The sequence below is a fragment of the Bombyx mandarina genome, chromosome 17 (genome assembly GCF_030267445.1).
Source record: "Bombyx mandarina strain Sakado chromosome 17, ASM3026744v2".
NCBI classification, from domain to species: Eukaryota; Metazoa; Arthropoda; class Insecta; order Lepidoptera; family Bombycidae; genus Bombyx; species Bombyx mandarina.
Genome location: NC_143223.1, coordinates 5,569,052 through 5,584,444, shown reverse-complemented (window position 1 = coordinate 5,584,444; position 15,393 = coordinate 5,569,052). Strand labels below are relative to the sequence as shown.

At 44.9% G+C, this 15,393-nt stretch overlaps 1 protein-coding gene across 1 annotated transcript; it reads right to left on the bottom strand.

Moving 5' to 3' along the window:
* Nucleotides 1–4,087: 4,087 nt before the first annotated feature.
* Nucleotides 4,088–14,880, bottom strand: LOC149501115 (uncharacterized). The gene is made up of 4 exons (XM_089734454.1): nt 14,719–14,880; nt 14,187–14,261; nt 12,877–13,036; nt 4,088–4,267 (listed from the first exon to the last, which is right to left on the bottom strand). The coding sequence occupies exons 1-4, from the start codon at nt 14,878–14,880 to the stop codon at nt 4,098–4,100; spliced, it is 567 nt and encodes a 188-aa protein (XP_089590580.1). The 3' UTR covers nt 4,088–4,097.
* Nucleotides 14,881–15,393: the final 513 nt, after the last annotated feature.

Here is a 15,393-nt window from a genome sequence, read left to right as displayed (position 1 = left end):
AATTCCCTATTATTTGACAGAAAAGACTGGTTAGTGTCATTTTTCTTTCCATTTTCCGTATTGACTTTCTTTTATATTTCGTATGTCCAATTATATCTTTAACTTTACTGGCTTTATTGTTACTTCAATGAAATCTTTATAGTTTTTATTTCTTTTGATCGACGAATACTTCGTGTTAAGTTATTACCGGAGTATGACCATGCTTACGAAGGTCGCCATCCTCCTTAAGTTATGGTGTCAAAATATCAATTTTATTGAGACGCAGAGGATGGATACGGCATACAATAATTTTATTAGCCTCGTTACCAGTAAGCACTGCGCTTCATTGGCTTCGTAAAACTAAAATTAAATTTATTCAAATGAAACTCGACTGTATTCTTCTTATGGTTATTATAATATATGCGTAATTAAACTCAGATCTAAATCATTTATGAGGTTATTATTAGTGTATGTGGTTTACGAGATATCAAAGGTCGGAGGCTAAAGTTGCTATGTATATGTTTATCTACAAATATTATATGAATGAAATAAAATGTTTTGATGTGTGGCCCTGACCTCAATATTATGTTTTATTTATTTATTTTGCCGTTTTATTTTCTATGTGGAATTGTTTAAAACGTGGGTAGGTATGACCCATAACGGAATCAACTTAAGGGAAGCTCCCATTTTAATTCAATACCGATATTATAATTAATGCGGGCAGTCCCGCGAGACATACTTAGTGTATCACCTAAATGACATTAAATAAATTTAAATAATATTTTTTCGGATGGTTCTGTAGTTTGTTTTCTTCTTAAATATCTATATATATAAAAATGAATTGCTGTTCTTAAGTCTCGCTAAAACTCGAGAACGGCTGAAGCGATTTGGCTAATTTTGGTCTTGAATTATTTGTGGAAGTCCAGGAAGGTAGATAAATATGAAAAAGCTCGGAATTAAATAAAAATAACAACAATTTTGTTTTTCCTTGGACGTGTCCCCCGTCGGACGGATTCTTTTTGTTTTTTGTTAAGTTTATTTTATACAAATGTTTATTTATTTATCGACTGAGGCACTACGAAGTCTACCGGGTCAGCTAGTATTATATATATATATATATATATAATTTTAACCCGTGTACGAGTATAAATCTAGACAGATTTCACTTGTAGGTCTTATACGATTATTATTTTTTGAATGTCGTTACTTACTACTCAGGAGAGAGACAGAGAGAGAAAGAGAGAGAGTAAGAAACGAACGATCTAATTAGAGTTCTTTACGTCTGTTACATTTCTGAAAATCCTTTGTATTGCAGAATTTTATGCGTTCTTTGTTCCGGGAGTATTTTTTAGAGAGGCACATCGTGAGCGGTTTCCAACTGTAAAACTGTGCTGTTAAGGTCGGCTTTTTTTGAACGGCAATCTTGAGTATTGAGCTAGTGACAATCGACGGAGAGCGCAGCGGGAAGACTGTTCGCTAACGAGCCCCCTCCTTCGTCATTTTCATTTTATCGTCGCGCCGCCCCTCTCCCTACTATTTACAGTTCTTTTTCCATCATAAGGTAAGTGTCTCATTTTGTAATATTCTAATGAGAGAGAAATAAAAACGTCGCATTTCGGGTACGGTTCGTGAATGTGACGCGCTTCGGAAAAATAAAAAACATGTATGCAATTCACACGTGATAGAAGTGAAACCTTCAAAAACTAAAATACAATTATCTTATGTATATGTATGTAAAATTTTGTCCTTAGTAGACCAAGTACATAATTGCAAATCATCAACTTTTATAGTATGAGCTAACGCCCTCTGTGAATTAAAATCTTAACTTCAAGTATTATCCTAAATTAAAAATAATAACAATAGATTTCATAAACATTATTAATAAACCACCTCATAGATGGCGCTGTATTAAAAAAACACTGTAATGCTTCCTATCTCATTTTCTCCCACGTTAAATCTTATAAATGTATGTGTCTGTCTCTTTCTACTGTCGCTTTTTCCGTTGCATCCGGTTTGAAATCACAACGATTCTAAAGAAGTTTTCACTTCAAAAATTCGGATTTCTGAGTTCGAATTTCAGTTGCGTTTTGGTACACTTTTCAATGATAAGTTATTTTGGTTGGATCAATATCATCAATATGTTTGTTTTTGTTTATTAAATAAACGCAAACGTTGAGTCTGCTTGAGACAGTGAATGTGATTTGAATTCATTTATCTATACATGTAAATAAAATTGGAGTGTCTGTTTGTAATATTGAAATAGCCTCTTTTTACTACATGCATATGAATATATACCTATATACGGTACATACACTTAAATAACATTTTTTACAATTTTTGTCTGTCTGTCTGTCTGTTTGTTCCGGCTAATCTCTGGAATGGCTGGACCGATTTTGACGAGACTTTCATTTATAGGTAGCTGATGATATAAGAAGTAACTTAGGCTACTTTTTTTTGTCTAGCTTTGCCCCGCTGCGTCACCCGCGGTATGAAAATAATCGCGGATAACATCGCGGGACTCATCAATAATAAAATTTAATGTTTCCGAAGCGAAGCGAGGGCGGGTCGCTAGTCTATACATATAAATAAACTTGAAGTGTCTGTTTGTAACATTGAAATAACCGCTTTTTACTACGTGCATATGAATATATATACGGTAAATACACCAAAATAACATTTTTTTAAATTTTTGTCTGTCTGTCTGTCTGTTTGTTCCAGCTAATCTCTGGAACGGCTGGACCGATTTTGACGAGACTTTCTCTGATAGACAGCTGATGATCAAAAGAGTAACTTTGGCTACTTTTTTTTGTCTAGCTTTGCCCCGCGGCGTCACCCGCGGTATGAAAATGACCGCGGATAACATCGCGGGACTCTCCTATCAATAATAAAATATAATGTTTCCGAAGCGAAGCAAGGGCGGGTCTTTAGCTATGAATAAAATAATGCAAGAAATCGTTAAGACATTACAGCAATTGACAATCTATACTAATATATAAATCTACAGTGGTTTTTACGGATGTTCCGTTCTGAACCATGCATCCGGTTGAGTTGAAACTTGGTATTCATGTAGAAAATACATGTACTTAATGGATAGGCTTTATATGAGTGTTGGACTCCCTAATAATAATGACAATAAATAATAATGTTAATTTTAAATGCCCAGCGAAGCGGACGGGTACAGCTAGTTTAAAAATATGTACATATTATATTCGTATTAATGCGTATTCATAACACATAGAATCTTAATATTTCTTCTCGAACCTTTTTCGAATGTGTCGAGTCCGCACTTTTAAGAGCAGAAAAATGATAGGGGTTGGAAATATCGAACTGCTGAAGCTGCACTTACGGTCGGAAGCTTTGAGTACCGGATTAGCCGGTTTCGACTTTTTCGATTGCTCCACTTATAAAAATAAAAGGCGACTGTCTTTCTGTGAACACATATTTTTAATCTTAAGAAAAATATTGAAATATAGTTGCATATAATATCGACTAGGTAAACTAAATATACATATTATATTTGTGGGAAACGGAACGTTTAGAGTGAAAGGGATGAATGTATGAGGAAGAAAGGGACGGAAAGGAGAAGATTAAGATAGCGATCGGGCATTAGAAGTATTTAGAAGTGTAAACATTTTACGACGTGTGTTATGATATTAAATTTTGCTACTTTTCCAAAAAACTGTTATTTACTTTGAGCCAGTCCCACATATTTATAGTTTACTGTAAATAATTTCAAACCGCAAATTGAATCAGATGTTAAATGTTGTTTTTGGAACGAAGTTCCTTATCGCGCGTTGTGAAAGGGGGCTAGACGGAAAAAATTCTTACGAAAAGTTGTCACGACACTTTTTAGATCCGTCATTCTGACCAATCAACGTGTAGGCGCTTATCGCGTGACATTGCTCGTATCCGATTGGTCCGCGTAATGAGTACAGTTTCTCGAGATAGCGTTTCAACAATAGTAATTTAGTTCATAGTATTGTTTTTTTCTTCTTCATAATGCCGTAATTTATTATTATAACTTAAAAAAGAAATACAATTCCTTCACTAATTAATCGAAAGGAACTTCGTTCCATCCGGGTGTCCCTTGACACCTCTGAAGTTTTTTATTATCTACATTAAACCACATTATTAAATTGTAAAGCTATAACAGTGTAAGATGTGACGAACATCAAGCAGGACGGTAACAGAGTCATATCTATGTCAATGAAGCCGAAACATCGCATTTTTATGTGATGAGTGCAAACCAATCTTAGCAGATTTGTTGCTGCTCTGTGAAATTCTGGATCTGTAAAAAGATAATTTAACTAAAATTTTATATTTCATTTCTTGTTGTCTTATGGGTAGAAGGTTTGACCATTGCGATGCTTAATTGCCACTGAAACACGAAGATTAGGATGATGTGAGATAAAATTATGGGTTAACATGGACACATCACAGAACTACAGATAACAATTTTAGAGTGATAAAAGATAAAGGAATATATTTTAACAACTTCTTTTCTCGATAAATGGACAGTCCGTTTGCTTTTATTTCGGTACTTGTTTTTTTTTTTTTATTGCCTATATGTGTGGACGAGCTCACAGTCCACCTGGTGTTAGGTGGTTACTGGAACCCAAAGACATCTACAACGTAAATGCGTATGATAACGGCTGCTCCACCCTTCAAACCGAAACGCATTACTGCTTCACGGCAGAAATTGGCGAGGCGGTGGTACCTACCCATGCGGACTCACAAGAGGTCCTACCACCAGTAATTACGCAAATTATAATTTTGCGGGTTTGATTTTTTATTACACGATGTTATTCCTTCACCGTGGAAGTCAATCGTGAACAATTGTGAAGTATGTATTTTATCAGAAAAATTGGTACCCGCCTGCCGGATTCGAACACCGTTGCATTGCTATATACGAATGCACCGGACGTATCCTTCTTTTTTTCCGGGACACCAGGCTAAGTGGCCCCTTGCTGTGTTGTGCTGTACAGTTAGTGTGTGCCCACAGTGCGTGTGTTTTCATCTAGCGGTGCTGCTTCGGGTTGGAGACATTCCGAACAGCGTAACGCAGGACCCGGGAACAGGTGAGTTGATTGACACTTTTATTCTTAACATTGGTTAATAGCGGGTAGGTGTCGATCAGCCTGTGAAAGCTGCGTAACCATTTTATTTTTTAATAAAATTGGTGTACGTGAGCGCCATTGAGTCTGGCCGCCCGTGTCTGTTCCCAGTCCTCCCCTACCCTTTGGGGTTAGGAGGGGCTGCTACCAACACCCGAAGGCCAATCCTTCACAGGTCTGCGGCGTCGGAGCCATCACAGGTAGGTCTTAAGTTAAGTTAAGTTTAAGTTTAGTGTAGATTGTATATAATTGATTCCCTTTATAATTCACATTACTAGTATTAATTCAGTTCATATTTTTCTTATTCATAATTGTCAATATTTAAGTAGTTAAGCTTTTAATTAATCATTTAAGTAGTATTGCTAGTGCCGTCTCGCTCTAAGCGAATAACAACGAGTCTCAATTATATACAAACCGCACATTCAATTTGCATCTTTTTTCAATTCTACCCTCTTATACGTTAATATTTTTTCCATCCATTTAAATACGTAATTTCACACCGTAATTCAATATTGGCATACCGATCGACAATATTAAGCTGCCCCTGTCGATGTTCATCACTCATATTGGGCACGGTTGTTGGTTGCGGTTTTCGGTCGATCTGTCCTGTTAAGTAGTATTCTGTGTCACTTAATTAAAACTTCCTTATTTATTGTTTTCTAATATTCCACTATATTATTTTAAGAACTTAGCGGTTTTCGGTGTAGTGCTGAGTGGGAAGGGGAGTTCGACCCCTACGGTGGTGGATCGCTCGGCCGTTGAACCCTGGGCTTCCTGATCCAGAACCTGTGTTTCTGGACCCTCAAATCCGGGGCAATCCGGCCCTGCGATCTTCTGGCCGGGGTTCGTCCTCCGGGACCCGTCTTGGTTGCACCCTTACCGCTACCATAGATTAGTAATATCGAAGTTATTTCCTCTCTCTATAGTTATCACTATCATTTGTACTATTATTTTATTAGATATCAACATAATTTTTTTTTCTCATTTAACTTAACTTTTTAATGAATTATCAATTAGTATTAGCGATAGGTGCTGATGGCTGCAACCGCCTCCTTATTGTAGTTTTGTAGTTTTGTAGCTTTGTTGTGTTGTAATATTGTTCGTATATTGTCCCTCGTTAGTCTATATAAGCATAAAATTTTAGTTATTAACTGTATATTAATTCCTAATTCGGTTTTCTATTTTTTATTTTTACTACCCACTAGTTTTGTAACTTTGATTAATTGATTTTCTTTCTTTATTTATTAATTGAATTTAAATCGAACTTAATTGATTCTTTTTCTTTTTGATAATCACAGACAGTAGACATTAATAGTAATACAGACCTTGTTTAAATTTCACCCCTTCCTTTCATTATTTACTTTATTTAATAACTGGCAGTGACTGATAGGGTCAGCAATAATTAGCTGTAAATTAGTAAAGACTTCCTAGTGAGGGTGCTCCTGATGTCCGCGTGACCGACATAGGATAGCCATATCATGTCTGATGGGGCTTCTCCCCCCATCGTCAGCACACCCGGCCCGTCCCGGAAGGGACGTCAAGCAATGGACGAACTATACGTCCGTCGCCCAATCCCACGAACCCGACCGGTCCCGATGGACCCCGGCAAGGACGATTCGGCCGGTCCTTCGGTCCCGGCCCGGGTCTCCCAGGGGATCGGACCGGGGGAAGGTTTCCTTCCCTTGTCGACCGATTACCCTGGGACTCCTCGGCCGAGAAAGAAGGCCAGGTCTGAGTCCGACCGAGGTTCATCGGAGGACCAAGACAAACGACCGCGACTAGGTCCCTCCTCTAAATCGGAAGGAGAGGATAGCGAGGCCACGTCCTCCTCCCCCTCCTCCTCCCAATCTTCCACTCCAGATTCATCTCGATCCTCATCCCCTACTGGGAGTCCCATCCCAGCAGTCAAACCTGTTCCCAAACCGAGGGCCCCCGTCAGGACAGGGGTAGCCCCACGCCTACTTAGATCCCCTCCCCGATCCCCCTCCCCTACCATTTCCCCTATCCCGGTGGATTCGACTCGAGGTGCCCCCGCCCTAAGCGGCACGGCGGGCAATCTGGACTCTACCAGATATATGGACCTCGAGTCCACCAAAGCCCAACAACCCATCCCCTCTACGTCCTACGCGACCATAGCCGCATCTCAACCCCCAGTGGGCACACGCCCCAAGCCTACCCAACCGCAAGTTCCCCTACCCCCGAGGCCGAGGGGTCGGGCCCAGGAGGAGCTCCGCCGTCATCCACCTATCATGGTGGAAGCTCTCCCGAACTGGTCTCGCCATATGGCGGCCATTAGGGAGCGCCTCGGTAGGGCTCCTTCTGCCAGACCCCACGGCGCCGGTTTCCGCTTCCTGCCGTCATCGGCGGAGGAGTACAGGGTGATCCAGGACTATCTTTCGAGGGCCTCCGCTGCAGACAAAGCCATCAAATGGTTTTGTTACGCGCTGTCGGAGGAAATACCCTCGAAGGTGGCTGTCCGGGGTCTCCCTGCTGACACCGATGCGGCGGAAGTAACGAACGCCCTCAAGGAGCTGGGCTTTCCTGCCCGATATGCCCGGTGCATCCAGGCCAAGAGGGGGAGACAGGGCTGCGTATTTTTCGTGGCTCTGGACCACCTCTCCAAGGGTGACCTCGCCCGGCTGTATACAGTTAACGAACTGTTATACTTGCCGGGGGTGACGGTCGAGGGATGGCGTCCAACCCGGGGACCTGCGCAGTGTCACCGCTGCCAGGCCTTCGGGCACGCGTCCACGAACTGTCACCGTGCGGTCCGCTGCGTTCGATGTGCCGGCGAGCACATTGTGGCGGACTGCCCGAGGCCAAGGGATGGCCCATTATCCTGCGCTAATTGCGGGAAGGACCACGCCGCCACTGATCGGCGGTGTGTGGTCTACCGCAAGAGGGCCAGGATGATGGGAGTAACCATCCCCCCTCCTGTTCCACCGGTGCCACGGCCCAGGAATGTCCCAGCACCAACTGCTCCTGTCGTGCCTGTACCTGTACCCATCCTCAAGGGGAAGGGGAAGGGGAAAGGGAAATCTTCCCAAACCCCAGCCCCTCCCCCTCCTAGTACCTTCCCGTCTATCTCGGTAGTGGAGGCAGCGCCATCAGCGTCCACGCTGATGGCGCAGGCCAACCCGCCGCGACAGACTAAAAAGCCCACTCCTACTCCTCGTGGCCGAGCCCAAATTGAAGCTGTCAATACAGCCCACGTCACTCGCCAGACAGCAGGCCCAGCCACTAAGACGGCAAAAAATAAAAATAAAAATAAAAAAAAGAAAGAGAAGAGAAAGCTCAAAAAGAAATTGGCGAGAGAGCTCAGTGTCGCCAATATGGAAGTCGACCAACAACCTCAGGAGGCCATAGAGGCCAACGTAACCGAAGACACCATCCCTCCACAATTGGAGGATCAAACCATGCCTCAAGCCCAACCCGAGACGTTGGGCAATACTCTGCCCTCTCTTCCCCCCCGCCCTCAGCGCGAGCAGCGCAGCGGTCGGCAGGCCTCACAACCTGCCGGCTTTGCTGCATGGCTCCTCGCGCTCTGGGAGAAATTATCTGAGGTGATCTCCGGAATTATCCGCGAGATCGCCTCAGGAGCTAGCCCTTTCGGGGCTCTCCTGTCGGGGTTCTACCGAATGATTGCGCAGTTCAATGGCTAGCCAGGAACTGCGCATCATTTATTGGAACCCCGGCGGGGTAAAACCCCGCAAGAACGAGCTCTTGGTTCTCGCCCGGGAGTACAACCCTGAGGTTGTGCTCCTGGGCGAGACCAAGCTACGTCCTCGGGATGTGTTCAGGATTCCAAACTACTTCATGTACCGACGTGACGAGGTGAGTCCTGCCGGGACGCCGTTCAGGGGCACTGCGGCGCTCGTCAGGCGAGACGTGGTGCATGATCAGTTGGATTTGCTGGCCTTCACATCGACAAGGTCGATCGGTGTGAGGATCCACACCTCGGGGGGAGATATGCGGGTTTATGCCGCGTATAGACCCCCGGGGCCTGATTTCCACCCCGGGGACATAAGACGGGTCCTGAATTGCGACAGCCGCCCAGCTCTGCTGGTCGGGGACCTCAACGCGAAGCACGTCGCGTGGGGCTCCCGACTGAACTCAGCAGTGGGCAGGCGGCTGTTAGAAGATGCCGATAGGGGCGACTACTCTGTGGTCGGCCCCGACGAACCCACGCACATTCCGACCGCCGCGCAACTCCAGCCCGACGTGTTGGATGTGTGCGTTCATAAGGGGCTACGGTGCCCCTTAACTATTGAGGCACTGTACGACCTGGGTACCCCCCATCTCCCTATCCTGGTCACACTGGGAATGGGGCTTACCCGGGTTGCGACCTCGCCCCTACGACCGAAGGTCGACTGGGAGCTCTTTAAGAGACTCCTAGTCGACCTTCCCGTAATTCAGGACCCCAACACCCCTGAGGGGGTCGACGACGCGGCAGTCCGCCTTGTCGACTCCATCAGGGGAGCGATCGACCAGGCGACGACTCTTGTGCCCAGCGGCGGGCCCAGAGGTATACTCCCGGCCCATCTGAAAGCGATTATTCGCCGGAAGAGGGGCCTGAGGAGGCTCTGGGCGACAACTCGTTGTCCCAGGATCAAGCGCGAGCTTAATGAGCTGGAAGCGGAGTTGGCGGCGAAGATTAGCTCCTATCGGGGCTATGCGTGGGAGGATCGGATCGAGGAGGCCCGTGAGGACCCCTCGTCCGTGTCCCTCCACCGACTTTGCCGCCAGCTCTCAAATCGGCCTGCCCCGACTTGTCCACTCGTGGACGAGAGGGGCAACCGATGCTTCTCGGCTCAGGCCCGCGCCGATGTCCTGGCCGTAATGCTGGAGCGGCAGTTCGCTCCAAATAACTCTGCACCCTCAGAGGCCGCATTCCACCAATCGGTGGAAGAGAGCGTAGCAAGCCTACTCTCCTCCCCGGTGCCACCGTTGGGAGATGGTGATTTCATCACTCCCAGTGAATTGCGCCTCTCCATCAAGCGGATGAAGAGGCGCAAGGCGCCGGGCGAGGACGGTATTCCCTCCCTCGCATTTTTCCACTTCCCCGAAACGGTCGTGTCATTCATGACACGACTGTTCAATTCCATTCTGTCCACAGGACACTTCCCGGGAACTTGGAAATTGGGCAAGGTTATTGCCCTGCCCAAACCCGGCAAGGATAGGAGAAATCCCTCCAGTTATCGTCCGATCACTCTGCTGTCGCATATGGGCAAGTTGTTCGAGCGGCTGCTGCTGAGAAGGGTGTCGCCGCACATCCTTCTCAGACCCGAGCAATTCGGGTTTCGCAGCGGTCACTCGACAACGCTGCAATTGGTCCGCGTTATGCACCACTTGGCGGATCGGTCCAACGCGCGCCAGTACACGGCCGCAGTCTTTCTCGATATCGAGAAGGCCTTCGACCGTGTCTGGCATGCGGGACTGATCTACAAGCTGTTGCAGAACACGGACCTCCAGCACGCCTATGTGCGACTGCTGGGGTCGTACCTGGAGGGAAGATCCTTCCTTGTCGCGGTCGAGGGCGCAAAGTCGTCGGTGCGCCCAGTCACGGCCGGAGTTCCCCAGGGAAGCGTCCTGGCACCAGTCCTCTACGCTCTCTACACCAACGACATTCCCACGCTTGAGGGCAACCTCCAAGCGTGGGAAGCCGACGTGAAGTTGGCGCTGTTTGCCGACGACAGCGCCTACTTCTCGTCCTCTAATTTCCCCTCTGCGGCCATTTCGAGGATGCAGAGGCTGTTGGACCTACTGCCCCAGTGGCTGGACCGATGGAGGGTCGCGGTCAACGTGGGGAAGACCGCGGCTATCCTCTTCGGTCCGGTCCGCACAAGAGCCGTCCCAGGACAGCTCAGTCTCCGTGGAGTCAATGTCGAGTTTAGGCCCAGTGTCCGATACCTGGGAGTCAATATCGACCGGAGTTTGAGGATGACCGCCCACGCCAAGTCGGCGTTGGCGGCCGCCCGCTATGCGAGGTTTCTCCTCCGGCCGGTGTTGGCCTCCAGGTTGCCGACCAGGACTAGACTCGGCATTTACAAGACGTATGTTCGTTCCCGTATCACGTACGCAGCTGCGGCCTGGTATCACCTCATCCCGCAGATCATGCGGGTGAAGTTACAGGCCCAGCAGAATCTGGCTCTTCGCACGATAGTCGGAGCAGGGCGTTACGTCAGAAATGACGTAATCGCCCGGGATCTAGATGTGGAGTCGCTCGAGGAGTTCATCCGGAGGCTAGCTCGTAATATGTACGAGCGGGCTGACGGTGGACCCCACGAGCATCTCCGCAATATAGCTCCCTTGCACGCCAGACCACCTGATGGTCAGGCGCTACCAAGGGAGCTACTGGAACCCCCGGCTATGGTAAGATAGTCGGCTTAACCGGAGTGATATGGGAGTGCTCATAATGAGTGCCCCCATGGGACTGAGCTGTCCACACTCTTCATCTCCCCCCACACTGTTGGGGTGCCCCCCTATGGGGACCCATTTCTACCGCCCGTTTGGGTGGACCACTCCCCCTTAAGGGGAGTGATTTATTTATGTCGGTCCCTCCCCGCGACGGTCTTCCCCTTCTGGGGAGCCATTAGCGGGTGAGCGCCAAACTAGTGCCGCGGCTCCCCCTCTGACTTGTAGAGGTGGGGCCGCGGCATGGGGCCGGTGGCGGGCCCCACGGTGCTGACTGTTGTTTTTTTGTAGTTGTAAATAGTTAGTATAGTTAGTTAGATTAGTTTTAGTTAGTTTATAGTTTAGTAGTTAGATGAAAAAAAAAAAAAAAAAAAAAAAAAAAAAAAAAAAAAAAAAAAAAAAAAAAAAAAAAAACCGTAGGAAGCAGAGGACAGCAGCCGGCGCCGGGGTGACTCCTCCGCGGGCATCACTCCACCCAGGAAAATAACAAGCCCATCGTATTATATTTCAGTATTTATTCATTTTGTCGATGTGAGTGTGCCGAGCACGCTGCGAACAGTCCCCTCCCATCTCGTCCTGCATCCATATCACCCCTGCCCTATGTGGCAGGGAGCTTCGTCCCGGGCAGTGGGGATTGCCCCGAGGCCCGTTCCGTACCCCCGAAAGGGGGTACGACGACCCTTCTTGTCTTGTCTTGACGTATCCTTTAGGCCACGACGAAAGGCGTCAGAAATCTTGAAATTATGGTAAGCGCGATTGACGTTTCAATTCGATAAATATAGCCCCATCAATGCCCTCCGACTGGGGCGTGTGAACGCTGTCGATCAGCCCAGACATTCGGTCAAAGCTATAATTGTATTAGAACAACACTATGCACCCTCCATTCGCAGCAAAAGTTAATTAATTCATTCGCAGCGACTTTTTGGCGGGAACGCGAGGAGTAAAGTTGTGTGTTTTGTTTTATTTTGTCTATTTAGTGTTTCTTCAGGTTTAAATGTGTAATAACGGTGGTTTATTATCTGTTTAGTATCTGTGAAAGTACACAAATGTGGGAAAATGAAACAAAGCCGCTGAGTGTAACTTCTCGGGATCCTCCAAAAAGTCCACTAGAAAAGTCTCCCTAAATGACCATCATATTTTACTGAGATTATATTTCATCCCATATCATCTCATTAAAATTCATTTCATTTCATATCATAAAATCTTTTATATAAAAGTATATATAAAAGATTAGGCTGTATGGTATGATACCTTTGCCTTTCCAGTTGGAAAAATAAAACTACTCCTACTACTCATTCGCAGCAGAAATATGTAGTGAAGTGCTACCAACCGTAGACAGGAAATTAGCGTAAGAGAATGTGTGTAATACCTTCAAGTGAATGTAACAAGAACTTGCTCAGCTTCCTTCTCAAATTTTCGGCGCTTTTCTGAATACGTTGTCCGGCTTTAGAGAGCAGTAACAATGCAATCAGAAAGCCAAATAACGATATTAAATAGCTTAGCGATTTCACAACTGAAAAGGTACCGCGCTGTAATAACAAGTTGGACTAATTTCTTTTTACTTATAATTTTGATTATATACTTTTATTGTTGTCATTATTTTTACACGTTTTTTTTAATTTTTTTATTGCTTATATGGGTGAACGAGCTCACAGCCCACCTGGTGTTAAGTGGTTACTGGAGCCCATAGACATCTACAACGTAAATGCGCCACCCACCTCGAGATATAAGTTCTAAGGTCTCAGTATAGTTATAATAGCCGGCAAACTTCTTGAGCATTTGTTGACGTAGTGGGGATAAGTTTGCGCATGGTACACTCACGTGCAAAAACATTATTTACTCTGCGTCATAATGCAATTAAATTATTAAAATCAACATATGTATTTATGTATATATTTATGAGAACATCAACAAAAAATATAGATTAATAATTGTAATAATTTAATCTTGGGGTAAAATAGATATTCCTTCTATTAAGTCAAAACTAGAGCTGTTGCCAGGTCTTGGTTCAGTTGAAGCGAAGCTGGTATTTGTAATTTTTATTTTCGTTATCATAATCTTGACCATCATCATCACTGTTTTTATCACTCGAGTTGCTATCATCGTGATGAGTCGACATAGGGATCATCGGTGTAGTTTACAACTCGGTCGGTTCGGTCTACTTTTTTGTCTATAATTAATTATTTTTTGAAGATATTCGATTCGTAGTAATCGAATGTAACTTTTTTCAATTACCAGCTTCCGATTATTTTCTGGTTTTTTCCACACAACAAAACACTCAACAAATAGCAATGGCAACAAAGTCAACAAGCAATTATAACAAATAACTTGACGATTAATAACGATAGACTTTTCACTGTACGCAAGCGTACTTTTGGGAGCAAGCGGAACGAGGGCGCGGTGCGGGACGCAAGGTTCGACTGATCTACCAATAACGCGCTCGATATGATTTCCCCTGCCGTCGCGCCTCACCCTCACCACCAAAGTGATCTAAAATTCGGTTCTACGCAGTCAAGGTCATTTGCTCAAGAAGTTTGCCGGTTACTATACAACGGCTACCCCACCCTTCGAACCGAAACGCATTACTGCTTCACGGCGGAAATAGGCGGGGTGGTGTTACCTACCCGTGCGGACTTCCAAGAGGTCCTACCACCAGTGGTAAAAAACGAGATAACTTACTTCAATATTAAAACTTGTAATGCCATACAACAGGATGATGTAATACAAAGTTATTGTGGTAACCATAATTGCTAGCTAAAACGAAAAAAAAAAACAGTACATTATTCATGTCATGAAAAATAGGATAGTTTTTTTTTTATTATTGCTTAGATGTGTGGACGAGCTCACAGCCCACCTGGCGTTAAGAGGTTACTGGAGCCCATAGACATCTACAACGTAAATGCGCCACACACCTTGAGATATAGTTCTAAGGTCTCAACGGCTGCCCCACCCTTCAAACCGAAACGCATTACTGCTTCACGGCAGAAATAGGCGTAGATAGGATAGGAATAGATAGGAATAGACCTTGGTGTGTATTAAATTTTTGTTATTTTGAATTGTATTTAAAAACGAGAGAATGAGATTGAAGTCTACGGTATATCTACAAGGGTATATATATTTAGAACGGTTGTCCTTGTAACTGCTTCCCACAATAGGACCCTGTTTGCTTTGCTACTCTTTAAAAAAATCTAATTTTATAATAAACCCTTACTTGTGCACGAAAAACGGTGTCACATAAATTCGCACTCCTTTTGACGTTCATATAAGCGTCCGTCCATTTTTCGAACTGTTTGAATATATCGAAATATTTAAGTTTCCTTTTCTTCGCTGAGCTGACAATGTTTTTCTTCGAAATATCTATGTATAAAAACATCGTGCAGTCCATTGATAGTGCTATGTAATCCAACTGCTCCGAAACTAGATTCAGTACCACACAAGCGGTACTGAATTCGAATAAATATCGGGCATTGCACATAAATAAGTTTGTGTAAAACAAGTATTCAGTGAAATAACCGCGGCACGGGGTTGAGTATTCGCCAATAAGGTCCGTATATATTAACGTTGAAAATTTAATAACGCAAAAGAATACAATTATTACTGTGGCCATTTTTTGTTTGCTGTTCCATTTCTCAAGGTGGAGTCCACGTCGAGATTACGATTACGATAAAACGCTTCGAAATTCAAGAACAGTTCCGTGAATCTGTTCGTTTTATACAAAGCTAATAGGATGAGAATCGTCGAGCTAGCTGTAGCTAGATACGTGAATATAATCTCCGTTTTGTATTTCACAGCGCCGAAGTTGCGGCACGAATGTAGCTCGCCCTCCAGCCTACCCCCGAGGGTAAGCAAATATTCAACATCCGAACGGTCTGTAGCCTTTCCGGAA

What these genes read in the sequence shown, in the direction of transcription:
- LOC149501115 (XM_089734454.1), bottom strand. Translation starts at nt 14,880, where the DNA reads ATGTTTTTATACATAGATATTTCGAAGAAAAACATTGTCAGCTCAGCG. An exon ending in TTACAAGTTTTAATATTGAA is followed by an intron (nt 13,037 to 14,186) that starts GTAAGTTATCTC and finishes TTGTTATTACAG; the next exon opens with CGCGGTACCTTTTCAGTTGT. An exon ending in CTTGTTACATTCACTTGAAG is followed by an intron (nt 4,268 to 12,876) that starts GTATTACACACA and finishes ATCTTTTTACAG; the next exon opens with ATCCAGAATTTCACAGAGCA.